Genomic DNA, 26,256 nt, shown 5'->3' with positions numbered 1-26,256 from the left:
ACTTTATTTGGGAAACCTGTATAACTGCCTGAAGCACTGAGAATATTTGCTTTCAAGACTTTTGTGGGTCAGGTTTCCTCTACAGAGGCAATTTTAGTTCTGCCAATTGGTCAGAAATGACCTCAGGAATCTCACATGACTTTAACTCTTCCACTTCATTCTCTATTTAAAGAAGGTTCCAGAACCCTGGCTAGCACAGACAATATGACATTTGTCTTTATATACCTTGAGTGGAGGCAGGGTGAAGCTTAGCTTCTCCTTATGTCTCCTGTCCCGTTCCTTACCAACTCACACCCTCTCAAAATAAACCATAATTCACTTTTAACTGTCTCTGGCAACACTTGGGGATTTTTGTTATCAAACTGTACTACTGGCATATCCCATGGGATAATTGCTCAATAAATTCACTTCACCACTTTCCCAAAAGGATCTGGACTGGACATAAACAATCTGTTGGAATCTCAGTTGTCATAAACTGTTCAAAAAAGTTGTCAGAAAAAAACCCCAAAAAATGAAATAGGCAACTGGAGTATATAAGTGAAATTTTCACAGCAGCCTATGCCTATGAAGATACATTGCTGTTTACTTTAATGTGCTTACACTGTGGGGTTTTTTTAAATTCCAGAGAATTTTGTTTCATCAGGTCCTCTCAACTTCACCACGTCTTTTCACTTCTGCCTTCCTCCTGTGACTACAGGTTTCCCCATGGGTTCTGCCCAACACAGGTGTTTCTTTGGCTATTAAATAAAACTAGGACTATGATACCAGATCAAACGGTACTTGGACTCTGCTTCAATCACACTGGCAGAGAGAATGCTACTTCTGTACTGGAACAAGTGGAGACAGAACAGATGGACCTCTTTCTGCTTCTCTGACCCTATGTTTTGTGAAGGCAAGGTTATACCAACAGTACCTTATTAATACAATCTTTCTTCCTCTCCAGATGAAAAAGGATGGCAAAACTGAAAAGACCCAACCAAAACCAGCTAAGCAGCAAAATATGATCCAGGCAGGGTGGGAGGGGAGTAATTCCCTGGGAAATGCCATCTCCTGTTAACTATAGTCATAAACTCAAATTTAAGGAAGCAAAGCAGGAAAGGATGCATTTTGTAGTATAAGGTTTTGTCCCACAGGAGCTGGAATAACTTGAATGATAGACACCCATCACAACATAGCTCTTAGCTGTGTAATGATTAAACCACAGAATTAAACCAAGCATTTACTAGATTAAATAAAAACCTGTTAAACCTGATTTCCACAGCTGGATTATGCCTTCTTAGGCTACAGCAAAACAGTGAAGATTAGCTGAAGTCCTTCATAAAGGAAGCCCACCTAAAATAACCTTTGCTTCATTATCAGGCCTAATCTCACAGATCTGAATTATATCTTTGTCACAACTAAAGACACAACCCTGAAGGACTCTGCTACACATATGACCAAGTGGTGAGCTCCTTTATCTACCTTAGAGGAACACCAGGCAACCAGGAATCAGTTTCACTGTCTATATTAATCTTTGCAGTACAGAGGTTGCTAAATCTTTGCATACAATAGCTCAATATTTACCCAGAGCTGTATGTAGGGGCATGACCTTGCCTTTAAATGGGAGCTGGCCACTGCTACTACAGAAGATAAAGAAGTGGAAGATAAGAGCTTCACACACACACACACACACACACACCCATAGTGTCAGAAGTCAGTCACCTTCCAAACAGCTGGGTGGTTTTGCGAAGACTCAGTACCCATATTCACAACCACTGTGCTGGTGCATCAGCTACCTAACAAGAGGGAGTGGGAGCAGGTTCTAGGTAGTAACTAAATTCAGCTGTGACATTTCATTTCATACTGAAACATATTTTTTAATTATTTTTTTTTTGCTTAGAAAATGCTCACATGCTCAGCTCAATTCTTGCCAGTTTAATTACACCTTCAATAATTCATCCAGTCATTGCTTAATCTGCCTACTTGAATTATTAAGTAGAGGAGTGGAAAAACCTGCAACTGAGCATGTGAGATGGAGCACTCTAGGAATGCAGCTAGGGCTGGGCACACACAATTTCTGAGAGAGTGAGTCCTGGAGCAATTCTCCCTCAATGACTCTGAACACACAGAATTTCCTTTCTTCCCTCCCTGCTTCCCACTCTCTCTGCCTTTGTGTTTTTCCTTCTTACTAATGCTTCCCATCACCTTTTTGGAACAAACCTTTGGGTATACTTGTGGCTTCCCCAGCAAACTGTCTTTTTATATGCTGAATGGAAATGTCAGGTCCCAAACACACTTCCAGGTGAGACCTTAGATGAACAAGGAAAGGTTTATTTTCAGGAGCTAGGGAAGAGCATAAGGTATCTCAAACTTCAGTGGGGTAAAGATAAGGGTTTCAGACAATAGCTAAAGATGAAAAAGATAAATCCTTAGAAGAAAATATGGGAAGAAGGAACATATAACAGATGAGTCAGAGATGTGGGAATAGTGAAACAAAGCTGATAGCTTCACTGAGACAAAGGAATGTGGAAAGCAAGAGGGAGAACGGATTTGGGTTTATATATAAAATGCCAGAGAGAAAGTAAAATGGCACGATATAATTAACTATCCTTATTGAAGCTTTCTTTCAGCTGCTAAATTTGCATATATGTTTCCCATATTGATCCACATTTCCGGTTATTAACTTGTGACAAGGTCATCCCCTTGAAAAGAATTTCTGAACAATAAAATCAAGTAATTAATTTCTCTGTTAGAGAGCTTGTTTAGCCAATAACTGTTCTTAATATTTTAAGACAATTTTCCCCTACTTAGAAGAATATATGGAATATGTGTGAATAAGTAGCAGAAAAAACCTTACCCCTCAAGGAAAGTGGTGAGCTAATTAGAGCACTTCTCATATGCTGGTACAATATTAAAAAACAAAATGTGGCTTTCTGCTGGCTTTGAGAAAACCAGTGCATAAATTAATTGAAAGGTATTGCAGCCAGATATACTACAGGGCAAGTAAATCAAAACCATGCTGGTCATTATGGGTTATAAAATCCACAACTGGTGGTGGTCTGCAGCTAGCAATCTGTATTCTCTTTACAGGGTCCTATGAGATCAATGTGCTTATGACAAGATCTCGGCACTTATGATGAGATCTCTGCATTCCCTATAGAGTACCAGCACTGAGTACTCTCCAGCTGTTCATTCCCCTTCCCCCTCCATACACATTTCCATACTGCTGCTTTTCTGATAATTCCCCATGGCCTTGGGACTTCCACTGCAGCTAAAATAAGATATAAAGCCATATTAGTTTCAGCATAGTAAGTACTGCATCAGACCTCTAGTTCTATATACTGCCAGTCTTTCCAGCTGATCAGAAGCAGAAAAAATTGGATATACACATATCTCAGGGTGAGCAAACGGAGGCTTCTCCTCAGAACGAGCTCTTCATTGTTAGTGTTACGTATTGCTGCCACTGGAGCTGTGCAGACACAAAGCATTCTTTTGTAGAAGCTGAATTTCACAAAAGAACAATGTCCTTTTCTTCAAAGGAAAATGCAAACTGGAAAGAAGTCAACGAGGTACAGAGAGTCCTTCACGTTTATTGACTATCTTGGGGACTGAATGTTGAAAATAATTTGTACCAGGTTGTTCACCAGTACTTGAGCTTTGTCTCAGAATTTTTGCTTTACTGGAAAATGACTGAGGAAGAGTGTGGGAATGTGCCAGTCCAGGATTTAAAACTGAAAATGGAGGAAGCCTGAGAATACTGTTTAACTTCTGCTCTGCATGAATTCATTTATTGCAAAATCTGGAGGGACTAATGTAGAGCCCACCAGTAGGTTGGCTGGAAATATGGAACCATGCTTATCCACATGTACACAGCTTTGATCAATTGTTTACTGAAGGTGAAATTAGCCCCAAGGTCATACACAGAAAATAGGACAAGGGTACTAAGAAAACTGGGCTGTATAAAATATAAGTTATTTTAAGAAAGGTGTCCAACAATTGGTGTTTTCTTAAAATTTCAAATGGGGAAAGTGATTAAGTTGGGAAAACACAAGACACGCCAAAGCCATGAATATTTTGGCAGTAAGGTACACAGCACAGGGAAGTCCACCACAGCCAAATTATAATGTAAATGTCTAAATATTCAGGCACTGCAGCAAGAATTGCCTTATGGATGGAGTCCAGGAAAGCAGAGCACCAAGCAGTCCATGGAAAACAATAGCTGGCAGTTTCCGCAGCAGGAACAAGACTAGAGGTTGATGCCTGGCCTGTCAAATATCCCCCATACTTCCGTCTGTTTCACTGGTGGAAGAACTATGCTACATTTCAAATAGCTTCAATTTAAAAATCCGAGCTCCATATTCTCTCCAGCAAGGGCAGCAAGAGTGGGCAAAGGAGAATTAGTTAGTTCCTGCTGCACTCTGTCCTGATCTCGGCACAGACCCAAGAATCTTTATGCCATGTGTAATCCAAGCTTGCTGTGTGTGGTGGCTGTTGATGGATGGAAAAGAGGTGCTGCAAGGTTCAACTGCCCTCAGCGAGGGACTGCCTCCGCTCCCCCCTGCCTCCTCAGGACCTGAAAAGGTCAGATAGTTCATGCTTCCTTTGACCACCAGGTACGGCAGAATCTGTCCCTTACCACGGAGGGGCCACAGCGCGTGGCGCAGTCAGGAAACACACAGACCCCCCACAGGCACAAAGCCTGCTGCAGCTGGCAGAGATGTGGTTTGTGCCATCTCCACGAGGCCTTGTACTCGCTTGTCCCCAGCAATCAGCGGGAATGATTATTTTCCACAACTACTCCTCTGAGACCGTCAGCGCAGAATTGCTGTCAGTGCTTCTGGGCAGGCCAGTGATCATAGAATCATAGAATCATTTAGGCTGAAAAAGATCTTTAAGATCATCAAGTCCAAGTCAACCTAGCACTGCCAAGTCCATCACTAAACCTTGTCCCTAAGCACCACATCTTAAGACCACTACACGTCTTAATACCTCAAGGACGGTGACTCAACCACTTCTCTGGGCAGCCTGCTCCAATGTTTGACAATCCTTTTGGCCCAGAAATTCTTCATAATATCCAACCTAAATCTCTCCTGGCGCAGCTTGAGGCCATTTCCTTGTGTCCTGTTCCTATGTCATGTAGCCTAGAGAGCGAGAAGAGATGCTTTTCTCTAATGGGCACACTTATGTCATGAGTGTGAAGAGCCTGAGAAGTGAACTATAAGCATGGCTTTTTCTGTATAGGGGACACCTCCTGCCTCTTTCAGAAGCCAGAGCTCAGTGGCTTTGCAAGCAATACCCAGTCCACCAGTAAAGCAGAATCCTGTATGCACCTGCCTTTTCTGTTGAATACACATGTGTCTGCATTCTGGTGATCTTCAGAAACTAGATGGCTTAGGAAAAAAGATTCCTGGCAGAGCTCCATTGGAATGCCACAAAATTGGTGTTACCCCCATTTTGTAGACAGAAAAGAGAGGCAGAGAGAGACGGACAATTTTCTGCAGTTATTGGCAACATAACCATGTTGGACCACAGCTTATAGTAACCACTTAAGGGAAGATGCTCAGTGGTGAAATGTTAATGTCTATTACTTGACCAAAGTAACTACGGATTTTACTGTTGAAGTAGGGACCTTGTAAGTCACATTTTTCTTATAGCTTTTTCTGCTGCTTGCTCTATTAATGAGATATACATGTGGTCATGATTAACACCAGCTGCAGACAAGTAAGAGGAATTCTGTTGGGACATGAATATAGTATGCACAAAAAGTAGCCTGCCTGACAACACTCTCTACATCTTTGAAATCAGCAAGGAACTTTCATGTTTTTATTTTTCACCTCTACAGGCTGGGAAAACTCAGTGAAACATTTATCGCTGGTCATCAATTTCTCATTTCAGCTTTATCTTTGGAAAGAAAGGAATCTTGCTTAAACCCTCAGATTCTCCTTCATATTTCTCAGACCCAAATGTGGCTATAAGATCTGTCAAAGAAGGATACAGAGTTTTGTTGGGTTTTGGGGTTTTTTTGGCTCCTTCGAGTGCTATGTTCCCGATACAGATAGTATTCTTGAAAATCATATTAACAAAGCCAATGTCTAGGCTTTTGGGAAGATACAGTCATTTCAATCAGGGTCATATAAAATCAGTAAATTGAAAAGAATTCAGTTACTTTTGATCAAGATTACCTATTCTCAATTGGTTGCTTGTTGAATCTGAATGTCATATAACCTAAGCAGCAGATCCAGGGATCCCAGCACGTACCAAATCAGCAGAATGAGAAAGATACACTCTGGTGGCTTAAAAGCAAAGTACATCTCTTTGATCAGAAAGAAAAGGAAAAAAAAAAAAAGGTTGCAAATTCTCTTCCTTTGTATTTTTCAGCATGAAGTGTCTCGGAGTAAAAATGTGTGATCTAAACCAATTGGTACTGCTTGTTTTGCTGAATGATTTCTGGATCTTGTGTTCTTGTTTTTTCCTCAATTTAATTGATTATGTAGTTTATGTTGGGCTTTTTTGTTTTTCTACTCGACAGAGTCTTGTATATAGCACATAAAGAAGGCACCTTGTTCCTGCACCAAAGGAATCTAATCTGTGGAGGAGAAACCGTTTACTTCTAGGACTACACTTACTAGATTCATACATTAAAAAATTCCTAGGGACAGATTCTGCCATTGTTGTCCAGCTGAGACATACTCTTATAAATAAGCCCACTGCACAGAATGGCTTTTCTTTTAGGGTAAGACACTATTCTGCAGATGAGAAGTGATTGAGTCTGGTCCTTTGAAGTTTCCTGCAAAAATCACAGGTTTTCCTCCAGTTCTCAAGTGAAAGGAGCATAAGGTGGCATCATTTAGTAATAAACCAGATTTCAAGCTTCTCTGAAGAGCTCTGGATAAAGGCTGTCATGGGCCTATGTCGCAACAAATGTTCAGATATATAGCATCTTTGCAGCAGTTTACTTGATCAAAACACAAACCTAGCTAGATTAATGGCCACTGCAAGTAACAGTTATTATTCCCTAACCTGTGACACAGCAGAGAATACAAAAGGCTGATAATCTGCATATAGCTCCAGTCTCTTCTTCTGCCACTGACTGAGGGCACAATTTTGAAGAATTCACTTGCTCTTTCTGCATCTCAGTTTGCCACCTGTCAAGAAGGAACCATGCCATTTAGCTTCCAATATAAATTGCTAACGTGAAAGTGATGCATGATAGGGCAGCGTTTGCTATGCCATCCATCTCTGCAGTGCCACACATATGAGTACTTTGCAGTTATTCACTCAGTTGCACAATGTAGGTATGTTTCTTGAAGAAACTCCTATTGTACTCCTCGTATTACATACACAGCAACAGGATGCCTCTTACTTCTTTGTCCTCGCCAATAACTGTACCTTCTTGGTCTTCAACCCTTCTTCCATTCCTTTTTCATAGTAACTTTGTGGTAAACTGCTCTGTGCTGGACAAAAATATCTGAGAAGGATTTATTTGGGGCAAGAGAAATTGAAACATCTCGGTATTCTCCCAAACTCCTAAAAGATTACATTCTTTGTTCATAAATGACCGTATCCAAAGCACTGTGGCAGAACTGGACTCATGGGCTCAAGTATGTATCATGATGGGTGTTGGCAACTAACAGGCTTAATTTTTTTTCTCTTGATTTCAATTAAAAAATGCTTTCGTGATCTCATTAAGTGACTTTGTAACACAACAGCTCGATGATTTACAGCCTGCCTCTCAGTCACTTGGAATGACAATTTCCTTTAAAGAAATCCTACTGAAGTCAATGGCCTCTTGAAGATCAAGGTATCATTTATCCTGTTTAAAAGTGACAGGATTATGTACCTTTAATTGGACCAAATCCTGATATTATTCTTCAAAACACCTTAAATGCTTTGCTTGGTCTGATTAGGACTGATTGGGAACAGTCAAAAGATTAATGAGTAGGAACTTTATGAACTATGAAACAAACAAAAAGGTCTGTCCATTGTGAGCCTTAAGCTATTCGGTATAGCCTCTTTAAAACCACTATTCTTTGTATTTAATATTAATCCCAGATTATAAAATAAAACATACATCTTTCCAACAGCCTGTACAAAATCCTCAGTTCCACTGGAAGTATTTCACATAATGTGCTCTAGAGCTACACCATAATGGAAAATAGAGCAGTAAGCCATATCGCTAGACAAGCCGATGAGCCTGCGTGATGGAGCTAGGAAGAGAAAAAGCATTAGGATACCTTGGGAATGGATGTAAAAGCTGTCAGCTGTGTAAGTAGGGACTGATTATCCTTCCCACACATATAACACACTACATTTAATGTGCCTGTTCCTCTGGAGCCTCGTGAGCTGATCCCAAATTTAGGACACATAAAGGATTAATCATGCTTATACCCAGGACCTGTCAGACAGAACATTTCTATATGCTCATGTAGTGAGAACAACTCCATCCGAACCACCTTCTACTGTACAGAGAAAAGTCCGTGCCCTTTCAAGAAATCAAGAGAAAGGGTCAGATGCTTGTGTATTTGGATGATCAGAACACCCTAACTATACCCCAAATTTTCAGAATCATAGCATTGGCTTAAAAGGTATCACACTAAAGAAAATAGTAATATAGGATTGGTTTTCTGCCTAGTGATTTTCCAAGTTTTTGCTTCTTTGTTTTTGTCCCACCATCTTAGAATGAGGAAAGCTGCTTTATTTAAAAAAAAAACAACAAAACTAAAAAATTTCATGTGATCCAGGAGTGACACTTTAGATAAATCCCTGACAAATACTGTATATTGATAACGCCACAAAGGCTTTCAGTTTGGATCTTTTGCTCCAGAGTAGTTTCAGGTTTGCTTTTCATATGTTCACCCAGCACATTCAATTTTAAATGAATCCTATACCCTTTCTTCTAAATATGTATATTGTCCTCAGCCAGGAAAAACTGATATAGGACATCTGAAAGGAATTCAAGTAGCAAATGATCAGACTCAATTTACTGCATTAATCAAATGCATTCTTAGTTTTCAGCTGTAAACCCAACCTGGGTGGTAACCAGCAGCAGTTTCACAGGTACCTGCTCTGCACTAAAGAGATATATACTTGCATACATCCGTATGTCCAGGGTTTCAGCACATTGGACCAAAATCTGCCGTGAATTATACTCCACCAACTCCAACAGAATTTCCAGAGTAAGCAAAACTACATCCATCACTGCTGCATAGTGTACTTCTTTTTCATTCCTTTCATTCATTTTCCTCCCATTTGGCCCCATTCTTAAAGTCCTTGGCAGGTAAAGAGTTAGGCAAATTATTTGGAAACAACTTGTATTTACTGATTCTCATTCACTGTATAAATTACATAATGTAATCATGTCAGGTAAAAGAAGGATTTCTGCTAATATCTTATTTAAATACTAAGTAACAAGCAAGTTCCAAAGATACAGGTACCTTTATCACTCGTGCACTTCTAAAACATTTGAAAACTTTGATGGGGCATACAATTGTCTATTCCCTTCCAAGCAACTAATATTCATTTAGACACCACATTGGTTTTCTTTTCTTTCCACTTCATGCCTGCTGTTTGCAAATTGATCCTTATGACTCTACAAATTCAAGGCAGTTATACCTTGAAATTTATTGGAATGCTGCCAGACCTATTATTTGCAGGACTTTCTAGCTGCATAAAAACGTCAACTACCTGAACATACTAGGCATACAAAGCAGCATAGAAAGCCACCTGTAAAAGAGATGTAAAAAGAGTTCCACTATCTTGTTAGGGAAAAATGATATGTACAACTGCAATTTCAAGTAATTGACCCAGCAAAGAGAAAAAGTGTATATATATATATACAGAAAAGCCAGCACATTAGTTCTTAATATAGATCTAATTAAATTTAGCTGGAACAATGAATTACAGTAGATTAGTTTATGTCTCATAACAAGTATTGTATTTTTCTTTGTACTTTGCAAATTTGGTCTTTTTGCAGATCTTTTGCTTGCACAGGTGCATATTCCTTGAATCTGACACTGTTTCCTATCTCACTAGTGATCTCTGCCTTTTGCTTTGCACCTACCAGAAAGCTATACTCCTCTGCCATCTAGTGCTTTAAAGAGGTGTATTTTATATGAACTACCAGCTCTTGCTGCCATAGCATGTTCAATAGAATACATGAGGGCTGTGCAGAAACCTTTTATTAAAATTTCCTTGCTAAATGGGAGATTAGAGAGAAACTTAGTTTATCAACCTCTATGGGTATCGTAATTGATCACTGCCAGAGATCACCTCTATCTCTGCAGATATTAGTAGGATACAAAATTGTTTAGCATCTGGCATTCTTGTGTTTTACGATATTGCATCACCTTCCTGTATCTTTCTAAAATGTAAAATAAATTAATTTTTGCATAAGATCCTTATAGAAGAAAAGCATAATCAAATATAATGTGTATTTAATCATATGAATTTTTCAGACAAAATAGAATGTCTTTTTCAACTACTAGCAGCTTCCCAATGTATCAAAGTGAAATTCCCAAGGCATACCTTGGGATACTTTTTGTTTTTAAACAAACATACTTTTTGTTTTTAAATAGATTTTGGAGTATAGCATTTGTAACTGGCATGCTTTTTGTTACCTTTAGTTTACATTGTTTCAAAAGTGTATGTTTATACATTAGCACTGTTGCAATTTGTATTTCTTTCAAAATTACACATAAACATGGTTTATTTCAAGTAACAGAGCATAACACATATTGTGGAGGAATTCTAGATTTTTTCTTTTTTTTTTTTTTTTTTTTTTTAAGTAATTGAGCTTTTATTATCAGTGTTAATAAAATGAACCTATGAAAATCAGCCTTCCTTTTCTTTTGAAGGGAAAGTCATTCCCACTAAACTGTTCTGACTCTCACTGAAGACAGTTTCTTTTTCAGAAAATTAACTGGTACTAGAACAACTGCACATATAAATTTTCAATATTTGTCAGTTCTAATTTTTCTTCTAGAGATCACGAATACCAGATATTTTACTTTTCCCCCCTACATTACTCAGAAACCACTATGAAACATTATCAAGCATCTCCTTTTGTCCAGATTGCACAAATGCAGTACTAACACAAGTGCTATGGCTGTGAAATGAATCATCACTTAACTGTGACCTGGCAAGTATCTTAAAATTTCTAGTGTTGACACAACCTAACTTCACTCACATTTCATAAGAACTCTATTTGTAAAGCATCTTCATTGCCTCACTGATCCTATAACTCAGTAAACTAATGCAATATACTACCCATTATTACTCCATTAACAGAAACAACATGTCCTCTCATATTTAGAGAAAAATAGTTTTCTTCTTTTCTTTAAATTTTAAATTCTTTAAATTTTCTTTAAACCTCTGGGTTTCTGAGAGATTAACCTATGACTCTCGACATCCCAGACTTTATAGACTATTTCTCTACAGAACCTTTGTCAAAAATATAAATATATAAAAAGCAACTAAGACAGTAAGGTGTAATTGGTCTTATGATATATGGACAAAGAAAAGACATCCCGCCCCCCCCCTCCCCGAAATACATATGCACATTTCCCTTGGAACAATATATCTGTCTTATTGCTTGGCTAACCTCACCTCCAACATGTCAGTCTCATCCCATGCAGCTGTCAAAAGTAAGTTTTCCACTCTGCATCCTGCTTGCCACCTTTTACTGGCTTCAGTTCTGAATAAGTGTAAAACAGATACAACTGGAATAAATCCTGTTTGGACAAATCAAAAAGAACTTACATTTTTTGCTCGGATACTGTCAACTAAATAGCATCAATTTACACTCACCAGCTTTTGTTATTCCCTTGGACTACAGGAGAAATGTAACATCTCCACCAACATCTGTTCCCACCAGTTAGGTTTCAGAATGTGGAATCCAGAGCAAGGAGCATAGAAGTGCAGCATTAAAGCATACACAAGCCCCCTCCTTGAGCAAGCATAATATGCTCAGCCACATACAAACAAAGGTTATTCTGGAAAGCATGTTCCCGTGTCCTTCACTTTCACGTGCACATCCACAGTGCCACTTTTTGGACCCTCACACAAGCCAAGCTACAGGAAGGTACCCACCAAAAACCAAGCTGTAGAAAGCCAGGGAACAGTTCTCTGTCAGCATAGCTCCCCAAACAAGGCTAGCAGGAGCAAATACACTCAAGTGCTGAAGAGACACAAGGGCAACCTAGCCAGGGTTAGCAGCATGCTTGCATTTTTTGGCAGGAAACTGCTGAGCCATAATATCCAACAGTACCGTTTATGTATTTAAGTCCCAACCTAAAATTCAAACCAGTCTTAATTTTAAATGCAACAGTGCTCCTGCGTGGCTAAACTGAAGTGAAAAATCCCCAGCTACATGCTGTAACTGCACCACTGGAGTACCAATGGACAGTAGAGGGCACAGCTGCCTTCTTTCTGCAGAAGACTCAAGACAAGCAGGAACCACTTGCTGTGCTTTGCGGTTTTCCAAGCACACACTGACCACCCAGACTACTTAATGGCAATGGCTGCAAAGAATCAGCTTTGACCCTTGTCAAATTTACAGATTTCCCATCATAACATTTTGATTTGTTACTTTGCTCAAGAAATCAAGGGCACTTTGAAGGGAGAAATCCAGGCAGATTCTGTAAGAGCCATGCAAATAACCAGATTATCTTTCCTTGTAAATATCTTCTGTATGTAATCCATATTGGGTTTGAACTTTTTTCCCCCCTCCCAAAGAGCAGCCGACAAAAACAGAAAGCAGGCTTCCCTGGGAAACTTAACATACTTTATTTTACACCTGTGAATCTTTTCCCTTTGTTACACAAGTGTTATTTACACCTAAAACCAGCATAGAACCATTAGCATACAAATTACTCAGTGTACTGTACGCAGAAGTCCAAACCCAATGCAGAACCTGATTTCTCTTTAACTGTTGGCTGCTATGATGTATCACTGAGAAGTATTTCCCACTGCATGCTATAGAAACAACACCTGACTGCAAATTTCTATGGCATGACATGGAATTCAAGCAGGCTTTCCAAAAGTTCATAGGGTTTCTGTATCAAATCTGAATGAGCAAAACAAGGAAAACATTCTTGAAAATCATGATCTTTCTTGCTGTAGCAACTGGTTTTGCTAGCATTAGGTCTACAGCATCAATTTTGAACAAACCAAGATGGACGCTTCCTGGCTCTTTCAATGATCCGCTTGCCTTCATCCTTTTCTGTGAGCTTTTCTCCATCATATAGGATGACAGTCTCTACAGTTGGAGCATTAAATGGTCCTCCTTCCTTTTTATGTATTTCCAGCCGTATCTTTTGAGTTTCTGCTTTGACCTTTGCATAACAATAGCCACAGAGGACATGCTTCTGTTTCAAGTTTCCACACTCAGGACAAACATCTATGTTCCTCTAAAAAAGACAGTGGAAATAGGAAATTTTGTAATTTGAACAACAGAAACAAAAGACACAAGAAACAATCACAAACTACTAAAAACGTTAAATGAAATACCAGAGAAATTCAATTACCTTTTCATAACGTATTCTTCCTCGTAAAATAATTTTTCTGTAATGTATTGCTATGTCAAATGCTTACTACTAAAAATAGCCTATGAATTCAATACCTAAATCATTATGCCTAATGATGTCTGGAAGACTCAAGACCTATCAATTCAATTAGTTGCACAGAAAGTACAAAACTCTTCCACTCATACTAGCTGTGAATAAAATTCACAAGCTGTTGGCTTGCACTTTAACTGTCACTGTTTATTTAATCACAGACCACTGTCACGCATGATGAACATACTGTTACAAGTATTCTGTGATTACAACGTCTCTTAAGCTTATTATAAACAAATTCCAGAAAGCTTTTTCAGTTCAGTATTGACCACTGTAACAATTCTCTAAAATAAGTGAGATGAACAACGATTGGCGTAAATCTTACTCCAGCATGCTTGTTTGTCATTACAAAAATTACTTGCAGTGAGTAAGGTGGCAAGCCTGTAGAAATCTGGTGATTACCTTTACTTTTATAAGCTTCTGGGGATTTCTTCTCCTGCAGCGGTTCACTTCAATGGTGCGCCGTGATTTTGGTGCCGCCATCCACAAGATGCTATCCAACAGGCTTGGCGCCTCATCACTTTCACTGGTGTCATTTACCGGTTGTGGAAGAAAAGCTGGAGCTTGGACTGCTAGTGCTGGTCCTGAAGGAAAAAGAAAAACTAATTCATTACAGGCAAGCCCCAATTTCGCCTTAAACCGAGGTAGTAAGACACGGATGCTACTGACACTCCCAAAGCGAGGAGGCAAGAGCGGCCAGCGGCGCTCCTCACCCGATCCCCTCATTGTCCCCAAGGTGTGTACTTTCCTGCTCCAGCCCGCTCCCTCAGCCGTTAAACGGTAAAAATGAGTCTCGCGGCCCCGACACCGACCTCTCCTTCAGCCGAGAGAACAGGACGATACCTACCCCAGGGCGGGCTCTGGCCCCCGGAGAAACCCGGCAAGAGACTGCGCTCCAGCCGCCCCCAGCAGCGCTGAAGGAGACCGCGAAGCCGCGGCAGAGGAGAAAACACCACCACCACAGCCGCCATCGCCCCTCAGAGCCCCGCCAAGGCCTCAGAGGCGGGGTAAGGCGGCCGCCCGCCCGCGGGCACACTGGGCATACGCACCTGTCTCTGAGCCTGCCGGGAAACTGAGTGTCCGGGGAGCCCCGCACTGCAGCGGGGACCCGGACCGAGACTTCACGTCCCAGCATGCCACTCGCTGCCGGGAGGCCGCGGCCGCGCAGGCGCACGCCGAGGACTTCAACTCCCAGCATGCCCCGCCGCATTCCTCTTGGCCAATGGCTCCCCTGGCGGGCCCGGCGCCGTTCCCAGCATGCCCCGCCATTCGCCACATCCTCGCCAATCAGCGCACGCGCTGTGTTCTCGTGTCGAAGCGGGAGGAGGGGCTGCGCCTGCGCAGCGGGGCGAGATGGGGGCGGAGCCTTTCAAAATGGCGGAGCGCGGCTGTAGCCTCTCCCTCACTACGTTCAGGTACGCGGGGTGGGGGGAGGGCTTCAGGCCAGGGCTCTCGGCACGTGGGCAGGCTGGCGGGGGAGGGGGAGGGCGGCGCACAGCCTGCGTGTGGAGCGGTTCTCGGCTGTGGGACAGGACGGAGCCTGGACTTTGCAGAGTCATCGCGGAGCCGGGCCTGCGAGCGTGGGGGGCCGCGGGGGCTGGGCCCGTGGCGGGCGTGGGGAAAGCGGTGGGGAGTGGGTGGCTCTGCCTTCGCCTGAGGAGGGCACGCAGCTGCCAGGCGTCTCCGTGAGCTGAACGGCCGCGGGCGCAGGTGGGGGCAAGGGCTGGAGCTGAGGTGAGTGCCGGGCCCGCCTCGTCTCTGCCGTAGACCTCGGGCCTAAGTGCGGTCGCTGCTTGTGTCTTCTCTCGTTGCTGTCAGAGTCACTCTGGGGCCAGCCTCAGGTCAGTCCCCTCACTGGTGGTGCCTTATAGCGAGTGCTTGGTGAAATGGTTTCGTGAACTTAAGGTTCCACCACACACACATACATGCTTGAGGCTGGATCATAATTCTGAGCTAACTGGAAATGCGTGATGGTAGCTGAACTGTGGTATCTCGAGAGCTTGCTTCAGAACACACTTTGTAGACATGGGGATGAAAGAAGCCTACAGATGAGTTTTAACTAGTTTATTTCCCTTTTTTGCTGTCCTTTGCAGGCAGAGATCGCCTTGCACTTTGTCTTGTGCACAGCCTGCATGTGAGATGATTGCATGCACAGAATGAATGTGTTATTGGAGTGGTACCTATTAAAGTGTTGCTTTAATACATACACTTAAGATTAATTCAGAGAAAAAGAAATTACTTTCCTTTTTTTTTTTGACTAAATTATTAAGCTATCCAGAATTACGTTGTGGGGCGCCCCTTTAAAGGGGCAGTGGCTTCACCCAAGGTGTGGGTGATCCACAAGGGTGGAGTGAGGCTTGGTAGAATGGGGTGGGGCTCCCCTTTAAAGGGGTTAATACTTCACTTAAAGGGGTCATGGTTTTGCCCAAGGTGGTGGGGTGCAGAAGCTGAGGGGGGGGGACTTGCTGGTGGGGGGGCAGGGCTCACCACTGGGCCTTGGCCAGGTGCTTCAGGCAGTAACGCTCAGCCTCAGCAGGTTTGTGGTTGGTGGCCTCCAGCTCACACTCACGGCAGCCAATCTCATGCTCCTGCAGCTCTACCTGCTGTGCTCATTCCACTGTTCCACCACCAGCACCTGCGCCCACTGCTCCTCAATCTGCTGCTTTGTCCTCGCCACCTGTGCCCGCAGCACCACTCAGCCCTGCAATGGCACCGAGGCAGGTGGGGGGGGATGGACCCTGGCATCCTGGGAGGGGTGTATCCAGGCAGTCAAGAGAACTCGGGCACCCCAGGGAACCCATGTGTTAGAGGAGATCCTGGCATTTTGGGATCAGGAACAAGGTGCTGGGGAGACCCAGGTGTCTGGGTAAGGGACGTAAACATCTCAGAGGAGCCAGGTCTTTGGGGAGGAGGACCCAATTGTCAGGGGAGACCCCAGGATCTGAAGGATGCAGGTGGCCTGGGGGGACCCAGGCACTGTGGGGGGAGTGCAGGGGGGACCCAGGTATCCTGGAAAAGGGACCCAAGTGGCCAACATCACATCAAGGAAAGACCCAGGGGGGTGTGGGGGACCCAGGAGGGATCCCAAACAAGCAAGGAAGAAGAAACAGCACCCAGGGTGGGGGGACACTCAGGCATCTGTTGTACAAGTCGGCCTGGGCCTTGCAGATCTGATGGTGGCATTGCACAGCACCTGCTGCACCTGGAAGTCACACTGGGCCTGTGCCATCACTGTCTCACCCAGCAGCTGTGCTGAGACCTGCTCCTGGCATGCCTGTGTCTCCTGTGGGGACACTGGGGTGCATGGGGACAAGGAAGGACACTGGGAGATTGGGGGTGGGGCCATGGTGACACCATGGGACTGGAGAGGTGTGGGGACGTTAGGGGACATGGAGGAACACCATGGGATGGGGGGGTACATGGGAAGATGAGGGTCCCAGGGACATCAGAGGGGAACGTGGAAAGCCACAGGGACCTCAGAAACAACCTGGTGACATTGGAAGCCCACTGGGGAGTGTGGGACGATGACATGCTGTGGGGGATCTAGAAGTCTCAGTGAGGAAAAGGGGGGGGGGATTGTAGGCACGTAAGGGACACAAGGGGGGCTCAGGGGGATGTGGGGGTGACTGAGGTGACAGGCTCACGTGGATGCTGGTGTCCTGCTTGGCCTTGGCCTCCCTGATGTGAGCATCACACTGGACCTGTGCCATCCGGTCCTTCCCCAGCGAGTGCAGGTAGTCTTGGGGACACTGTCCCACCCTGCCCATTGAGGACTCCAGCCATCCCTGCCCCAGCAAGCGCTGGTGGCCCTGGGGACACTGGAGATGGCCCTGTCCCTGTATTGTCTCCCCATCCCTGCATCTGGATGTCCCCAGTCCCTGTACCCACCCTGGTGACCCTGTCCCCACACCAGTGTGTCTGTCTTTCACCCAACATCCTCCTGCCGTATCCCTGTCCCCACAACACTGTTCCTCTGCCTCGATCCCAGTATTTCCATCCCTGCATGTCCCCCCTCTGTCCCTGTGTCCCTTTTTCTGTGACCCTCCATCCCTGGATCACTCTCCCTGTCCCCACAGCTCCCTGTACCCCCCAGATCCCCAGTGCCACCACCATGATTATATCTCCATCCCCACCATGTCCCCCCCAGCGTCCTCAGTACTGCTGGCCACACTGATATCTATGTCCCTGGCTGTTGCAGGGGTCCCTCAGGATGTCACTGGCCACGCTGACACCCATGTCCCCACCCTGTTCCCCCCCACTGTCCCCCCCAGTATCACGTGGTCATCGTGGATGGCCTTTAGGGTGTAGCTGACCATGCTGGTCCCCATGTTGACAAAGTGGGATGAGGCCACGTTGAAAACCTGCACCCAGAACTTCTGCTGGTCCTTGTAGATTTCCTGGGTGGGAGGCATTGGGGGTGGGGCTTAAGTGGGTGGGGTCACCCCCAAGGGTCAGGGCCTTTTGGGGGTGGGGCGGTGTCACCCCCAAGGGGTGGGGCCTTTAGCGGAAAAGTGACTTCCAAGAGTGCGTAAGCCTTTGTGAAAGGGGTGTGGCCTGTCCCAAGGGGCGTGGCCGGCCCCACCCCTCTCAGCTCCACCATCACGTGGGCCTTGATGAGGGCTAGTGGCTCTCCAGGGTGATCTCACTCTCCGACTTGCCCAGGAACATCTGGCAGGCGGCCACCAGCATCTCCTTGTTCTGCCCCTGGATCTTCACCTGCAGCCCCAACCCAGGCATAAAAAAGCAACCCCCAGCCTTACACCCATGCTGGGCGTCCACCGTCACGGCACGGCCCCTTTAAGAGCTGTAGATTTATTATGACAAGGATATTGGGCGGCTGCTCCCTTGCGGGGGGGGGGGGGGGGAGCAGGATAGACCGTGCCAATGCCTTTTTGAAAGAGTGCTTTCCAAAAAAATATTGGGGGGGGGGGGGGGGATATAAGCTGCTTTTAAGATGCTGCTGCCCCTTACCAAGGGGGGTTAAGCCCTTTTAAAAGTGCTGTCCCCCCCTCCCTTGCTGCAGGGGTTCTGAGGGGGCTCCACCACAACATGTCCCTTTTAAGGGGTCTCACAGAGTGGAGGAGGGGGCGATTTCACTATGACATTGCCGTTTTAAGGGGGATCTGATAGGGTCCACCTCACATCACTTAAAAGGGGCTGCAGCAGTCCTGCTGGGAGGGGTGGTGGCAGCTGTAGGGACACAGGTGAGTGTAGAGGGGACACGGGTGGGGGGGTACCTGTGCAATACTGGTGACAGAGATGGGGACGCCATGGCAGGTGTACACCTTCTCACTGCGCACATTGAAGGTCAGGGTGTTCAGGGAGATGCTGGGGGAGGACAAGTCACTGGAGTGTCACCCTGTGTCCCCCATCTTTCCTCTCACATCACACAGCCTGCCTCCCCATGTCCCCCCTGTGCCCCCCCTACCGTGTATCCCCTCACCGCTGGATCTGCTGTCGTGTCAATTCGGCATAACACATTCAGATGCCACAGGTATTGTACAATCCTGTCCTGTCAGCAATTTAGTTTTGGAATTGTCCTTGGAGTAAATCCATGCAGTTTACAACCATTGCAATTGTGGCAAATGGATGTCACTCACATAGCAGAATTCAGCAGACTAAAGTACGTGCATGTCACATTTGATACCTTTTCTTCCCTTATATGGGCCACTCCTCTCACAGGTGAGACAGCAAAACATACTAAAAAACATCTACGCAGATGTTTTGCAGTTATGGGTGTTACACAGTATACAAACGGATAATGGTCCGGCATATGTTTCACGTTCCTTTCCTCAATTTTGTCAACTATGGTGTATCCGACATCAAACAGGTATTCCAAATTCTCCTACTGGTCAGGCCATCATTGAATGTGCACATCAAGTTTTAAAAAGCTTACTTGCAAAACAAAAAAGGGGGGCAATGGGTCTATCCCCACAAGAGCATATTTGGAAAGTTTTATATGTCATTAATTTTTTGCGCTTAGCAGGTACAGCAGAAAATCCACCCATAATTGTTCATGGAAAAGCATTAAACAGTGACTTATCAACACTAAATACTAAAGGAGTCAAAGTAATGTGTAAAGGTCTGAACACTGGCCAGTGGACAGGTCTGGCAGAAGTACAATTAACTGGCAGAGGATATATGTCTATCATTACAGATTCGGGACCAAAGTGGATTCCAGCTGGCTCATTGGGTAAAACCATGGAAATCACCTGCATTGATAGGAGGAACACCACAATAAACGACACAGGAGATTCAGATGACAATAGGAGCCAGTGATCATCTTTGTTCAGTCTGCCACTGGTGTAGGTTGTATATAATCTGTCATTGTACATTTTGTGGTAAAAATATAATCCATTATAGTAGATCTCCGGAGATATATTTCACTAACATTAAGTCCATATTGTGTTAGATGCAATAACATTTTTTAAGTAATCCAGAAAAGATATCTTTGTGTTAGGATGAATAGGTTTGTAAGGATTTAAAATGAGAATTGTGGTTATTTTATGGGGATTGTGCTTGCTGTTTAAATATATAGATGTAATAGAACATATGCGTAGGTTACTTAAGAACAGGCAAAATGTATGGGTTAATCTTGCTAATGCTACTGGTCCAGACTCCATCTGTTTATCTATGTCAACTCCAACAGATCCCTTTCGTACCTGTCTAACAGGGGTTCCGACTTTTGACCCAAACCAATTTAAAGGATGGGTCAGCAAAAGTGAAATTCTAAACAAAGCTGAAGTTATTACCTTTGCTAAATTGACCTGGCCCCACTCGATGGTATTAAAAAATTGGCAGACATTGAAAAAAGGGCTTCCATAACATGAAGATGCTATGCAGACTGTACTTATTTTTCAACATCTGAATGCTTCTATGGTACCGCCTCAAGAGCTAGATCTTTTAGGATCTCTGAAATGTAACCAATCCTGCATCAAGTTTGGGAATAGAGAGGCGTTATTTGACAACTTTCTTCAAAAGGTATTGAGAAAAGGGCCATTACTGACATACCGGAATGGAAGTTTTTGAGTGACCCCTAGGGAGCACTGGTATAGAAATACTAGCATATGGTGTAACAGAGGGTTATGGGTTAATCTTATGGCACCATTACAACCCTGAGCATTGCCCAAAGGGTTGTTTCTGTTTTGTGGGGATAGAGCATGACCTGGAATCCTGGCTAAGGCTCTCAGAGGGCCTTGTTATTTAGGCAAGTTAACTTTGTTTGCTCCTACTCAAAGACAAATACATAAAACCCGTTGGAAAAATAAAAATTAGTGCACAGGAAAAAATGAGCAGTATGGCAACTGAGTGAAAACTGCAATGATAAAATTCAGCTTTGGAACACTCCATTACGAGTGATTTCTTCCGTGTTTGCACCATGAGTTCCTGCTGGCAAAGTACTCTGTGATATACAAAGTTGGGATGTTGGGCTGCTAAACAACTTAACCTGACGTCAGATATTTTGAAAAGTTTATTGGTAGATTTGGATAATACAAGGCATGCTACTTTACAAAACCGTGCAGCCATTGACTTTTTATTGTTTAGCACATGGGCACAGATGTGAAGATTTTGAGGGTATGTGTTGTATGAACCTGTCTGATCACTCAGTTTCAATTCATAAACAATTAGAACAATTAAGAACGAACATGAAGAAACTCATTGTAACAAATGGAAGTCTGGGCCAATGGCTCAAGGGTTGGGAAATTAATGGATGGTTATTAGATTTGGTGAAACAAGGTGTAACGATTTTAGCAATTATTTTGTTTTTGATGCTTCTGATTCCTTGTATTTTTAAACGTATCTATGGAATGATAGATGTTTTGACAGTCCAGGAAGAAAAAGGGGGAATTGTGGCAATGTATTTGGAAGAAAAGGGACACCTGGCCTATCAAAAGTTGCTCTTGCTTTAGCAGCTTGGTATGATTAAAAGTTTTATCTGCTCAGCAAGGCCACACAGTTGTGTGAGAAAGACACCTGGAATGAAGAAAACAGGATCTTTGGCAGTTAAGCAGGCAGAAAAACAGGAGCTGAGCTGGGAACTGATGACTGCAAGAATGTCAGCAATTTTAATGATGAGACTAACTGCTTGTATGCTTTTAACCAATTAGTATCTGTATAGCAGCATGTGAACAGTGTATGTAACCAATAGAATTAAGGTGTGACTTGTGTATGAATATTAATATTGTATATAAGTTTGCAGAAACTTAAGTGGCTTCAACTAGGATCATATTGATATGTCGTTGAGTCTGTGATTTTGCTCCTGCAATTGTCCATGTTTGACATTTGCCATAGCAAAATTTACAGAGGAGTTTGGTGTATGGCCCATTTGTGCATCTTATTTTTGGGAACCACAAAAACCCCAGAACCTCATTGCCATGGAAAAGTAATGCTCAAATCTGTCATAGCATAGCATACCAAACCATAACATAAGATACCATAAGATAAGATAACATAACAAAATTTATTAACATAACATAATTAATATAATTTATTAACATAACCAAAGTTATTAACATAAAATAACCTAATTTATTAACATAGCATAATTTATTTACATAACATAATATATTTACGTGACATTATTTGTTTATGCAACATGACATAATATATTTGCATACCATACCATACCACACCATAATTTATTAACATATTTTATTAACGTATAATAAACATGACATTTATATAACATAATTTATTAACATAAAATAACAATTTATTAACATAACAAAATAATTTATTAATGTAATATGATTTATTAATATAACAAAATGGTTTGAAAAATATAACAAAATAGTTTATTAATATAACGTTAAATAATTTATTAACATAAAATAATTTATTAATGTAGATTAACATAACATTACAACATACTTTATTAACATAACTTATTAACATAACAATTCATTAACATAACATACTTCATTAATGTAACATTTTATTTACATAACATAATTTAACATTAATTCATTAACATAATGGAACAGAACTAATTAACATAACATAATTTATTTGCATACCATAACCTAATTTATTAACATAACATACCATACCGTCCCATACCATAACATGCCATACCATAACATAACATAGTATACCATAACACACCATAACAACATACCATAACATACCATAACATTACATGCCATAACATACCATGTTTTTGGCTGTAGTGTGTTTAGAAAGTGAATTTTATTCCTCTCTCACAAACACTTCAATCCATTTCAATTCTGTTATCACCACATTTACACCATACAGGAAAATCCGTTTTGATATGGCCAAGTGCTTTTCTTTCATGTCATACTTCAGTTCTGTTTGGTAGCCAGCTGAGGTAAGGACAATTAAAGGTGCAGTGCCAGCGGTGCTGGTGGGGTCCTTCCCTGACCTCATTTAAACTGGGGAGTAATTGCAGTGGAATAGATGTGGCTAAAGCAGCACTAAAGCTTTTGCAAGATCACTAATACCATTAGGTGATCTCAGTATCAGCTCTGAAGATTTACTCTGAAAATATTAGGGATTGCTCTTCAGAAGGCTGAGCTACTGAAGAAAAAAAGTCAATCAGAACAAGATAATAATAAATTACTGACAACAGGCATCCACATGATTCTCTAATATTTTTTGTGTTAGTGGTTTTTTTCTACATCATCATATCTATAAACTATTTATCCCCCCGAAATATAGTAATGTTGAGATTTTTGTTTACTGGAAGATCTTTTAATTGGTGAAGAACACATTTTCTGCTGGTGTAGCAGCTATAAGAAACCATCAAAAAATACAACTCAATTTTCAGTATTACAATATCCTACGAGCTCTTGTGTTATACCATTTCTGACATCCCCATTGCCCATAGTGTCTGTAGTCCCAGCTACACTCGGAGTGAAAGGAACAATTGTTGAAAACCAGGGAATGGGGAAATTATTACAGAAACAGATGAAAAAAAGATTGGGAATATTTCACCTGGAAGAGACTGGAAAGGGCATGATTTGTGTATAGGGTAAACAGAAAAGAGATTAGAAATGCCTTCATACCTACCTGTGCAAGAGCAATAGCATTGTTTCAAAATCTAGGAACAACGTAACTGTCCATCTGGAATGCAACAGGAACGTTCTATCTATTTCCAAAAGTTTCAAGCCTTATGTCCAATATACTAACTTACACTGGACTGGACTGTATGTGTCCTTTTGTGTGATTTTGCCTGTTTATCTATTTAAAACACCCAAGACAGAAGAATTTACAAGCCTGGATGCAAGTTCCCTGTTTTGGTATGCACTTCCTTTATTCCCTACTCAGAAAGGGGAAATACTATAAATGAGTCAGCTGATACAATATACACTTTCTACAGCACTCCTATGACGACAAACATTTCTTTCTGTACAAGAGCGACAAGTATGAGAAATCCACCGCCTCTCCATATACAGGCAGTGCAGCATGCAGCTTCAGAAAGTTTCCAAAGGCACCCGGAATTGCCTGGGGGTATACAGAAGCTGTGTAGCAAATAGCAGTAACAGATCATTTCAGGAGAAATATTAGTTCAACTGCAACCAATTTCCTGCCCTTTGCCATGGGAGACTATTCTGCATGAGCCTGTTTTTAACTCGGGTTATTATTTCTTTACTATGTTGTGATAGCTACAGGACTACTGCTTTCGGTTTATCGAAGCAAATATTGACTTGGAAAAATGGAGTTATTCAGACTGTATGTAAAGGCAGAAATAATACTGCTGCCCTTTATTTCAGAAGCAGAAATCATAGCAAAAGAGCTATTGAAAGCACTGGTGCAAAATGTTATGAAATTAAAGTCTCAGGGACCAATATGAAAAATGTAGAGAAGAACCATCTGCCTGCCAGCTTCTGTGGAAGATGCAGCCTGTTGTGTTAACCTCTCCGGGAAATCCCAGCTTAAAGCAAAGTCCTCCAGCCAAGCTGCTGCCTTTGTCCGCAGTGCACAACGGGTCTGTCACAGTGACTGATCCTTTGGCCCTGGCCCACTGCTGTGGAGATGTCGAGGGACCCACAAGCACCACTGAGGCTGCCTTGTGACATTGCAAGTTTGAGGGTTGAAGTATCCTCTGAAACCAACCTCTTAAGACCTCTCACACCTTCAAATCTGCAGTTTGTCACCTCTGTGGTTTGCCTCTAGAAGCAAATAGAACCACAGCGCAACTCTACAGTGCTGGTTTACGGAGTACGTTTATCCAGACCGCATTAGGAGCCCAGGTGATGTCCCAGCTGATACCGCTGTATGAATGCCAGCAGCAACTGTAAGCTTGCACAAAGAGCTTCCCAGTGTGCTGACAAGAGCAGTCAGAGGTATGGGAGAGGGAAAGGATGGCAGTGTAAAAAAATAGCAAGCACTGTAGGGTAAACAAAAACTGGTACACCTGTTTGCTTTCAATTATACTGCAGGGAAACAGGAATGGCATGAAATCTCCAAGGCAGTGAGTAAAAAGTTGTTGAACATGCTTTTAAAAATGCATGAGCATAGCTAACACATGAATTTCACTGTTTAAATACTGCAGAACCATAATAAAAGAGCAGAGATTTTAGTTCTGAAAAACTCACTTGAACCAATTTTAGGATGATTGACAAACCAAAGCTGGCAATGGGTGGGGGACATTTTTAACACTGAAAGGCAAATGGAACCCTTTACCAACTATCACAGTCCATTCCTCCATGGAGTTCACTACTCATCAGAAGATCACAAATACGTTAACTGAAAAAGCCGAGTGTGAATTTTATTCAGCTGGCCTGAATATCCAGTGAAGTCAGTTGGACTGTAGAGCTCAGGAACTGAACCTGAAAGGTTCTTTTGTTTAAAAGGAGCAAAATCTACCAAGAACTGAACAGCTTTAGGGCAAATACTCATCTCAAGAAAGGTACAAGTAAGCAAAGAACCTACAAGAAGGAAAAATAAATCACGAAATTTAGTGGCATTTTAGATATCAGGATTATAAGGATGAAGTGAGATTAACCTCAAATCAAGCAGATTCAGATGCTTCAAGAAATTAAGACTAAACATGTAGCTCTTGAGACACATGGATAGAATATGAAAGAAGCAGCAAGGCCATCATGTATAATTGCCTGCACTGTGACTGCATAATGCAGGCATGACCTAAACTACTAAGTCAATACCTTGTCTCAGTTTTCCAGGAAGCTAATGACGTCATGTGTGTGGGAAAAGTAGAATGACAAAGCGGGCAGACAGCACGGAAATGGAAATGACCACAGTCAGGGAGCTTGTGGGCTCAACTTGGATAATCTCTGTTCCGGAAAAGAAACAGCATCTGCAGTTCTGCCTGGGGGCAGCCAGTCTGAGACATTCTGGGTGCATCAGAGGCATGTCACATGCTTTACTTGGCAGGAAATAGATATTATGAATATTTTTGGATGTGAGGAAACTGATTAGAAATTATATCATCATCTTCTAGACTTGTGTGAATAGTTTAAGCAATGGTGATTTTTTTTTTTACTCATTCAATGGTATGTGTAAAAGGAATCAGGGGAAAGCATCGTTTGTGTTCTATTTGATAATCAGTAATTTAATTTAGTGAACTCTTCCCACATCAGCAATAACCGAATTTTAAATCGGCAGGTTAAATAAAGAGAACCTTTCAATATGTGACTGAGGACTTGTTTAAATTTCTGGTGCAAATTTTCCATGTTACCCC

General features: G+C 42.5%; 2 protein-coding genes and 1 long non-coding RNA gene across 3 annotated transcripts; 1 reads left to right on the top strand and 2 right to left on the bottom strand.

The window, feature by feature from the left end:
• Positions 1 to 12,738: 12,738 nt before the first annotated feature.
• On the bottom strand, positions 12,739 to 14,621 carry LOC308062931 (large ribosomal subunit protein bL32m-like). Its single transcript, XM_080385215.1, has 3 exons — positions 14,440 to 14,621; positions 13,995 to 14,176; positions 12,739 to 13,385 (listed from the first exon to the last, which is right to left on the bottom strand). The coding sequence occupies exons 1-3, from the start codon at positions 14,561 to 14,563 to the stop codon at positions 13,131 to 13,133; spliced, it is 561 nt and encodes a 186-aa protein (XP_080241341.1). The 5' UTR covers positions 14,564 to 14,621; the 3' UTR covers positions 12,739 to 13,130.
• Positions 14,622 to 14,801: 180 nt separating this feature from the next.
• Positions 14,802 to 26,210, top strand: LOC308062933. Its single transcript, XR_013927753.1, has 3 exons — positions 14,802 to 15,007; positions 19,750 to 19,897; positions 25,731 to 26,210. It is a non-coding gene; the product is annotated as an uncharacterized lncRNA (long non-coding RNA).
• On the bottom strand, positions 15,179 to 19,743 carry LOC308063676 (flotillin-1-like). The gene is given in 9 exon segments (XM_080386977.1): positions 15,179 to 16,201; positions 16,205 to 16,207; positions 16,210 to 16,269; positions 16,729 to 17,028; positions 17,870 to 17,989; positions 18,184 to 18,215; positions 18,218 to 18,308; positions 18,830 to 18,920; positions 19,036 to 19,743. Coding segments are annotated over 9 exon segments (861 nt in total). The 5' UTR covers positions 19,074 to 19,743; the 3' UTR covers positions 15,179 to 16,075.
• Positions 26,211 to 26,256: the final 46 nt, after the last annotated feature.

This window comes from Falco punctatus, assembly GCF_963210335.1.
Source record: "Falco punctatus genome assembly, chromosome: 4".
Taxonomy (NCBI): Eukaryota; Metazoa; Chordata; class Aves; order Falconiformes; family Falconidae; genus Falco; species Falco punctatus.
Note: the sequence above shows the minus strand (reverse complement) of the source record. Positions and strands in the feature narration are given on the sequence as shown.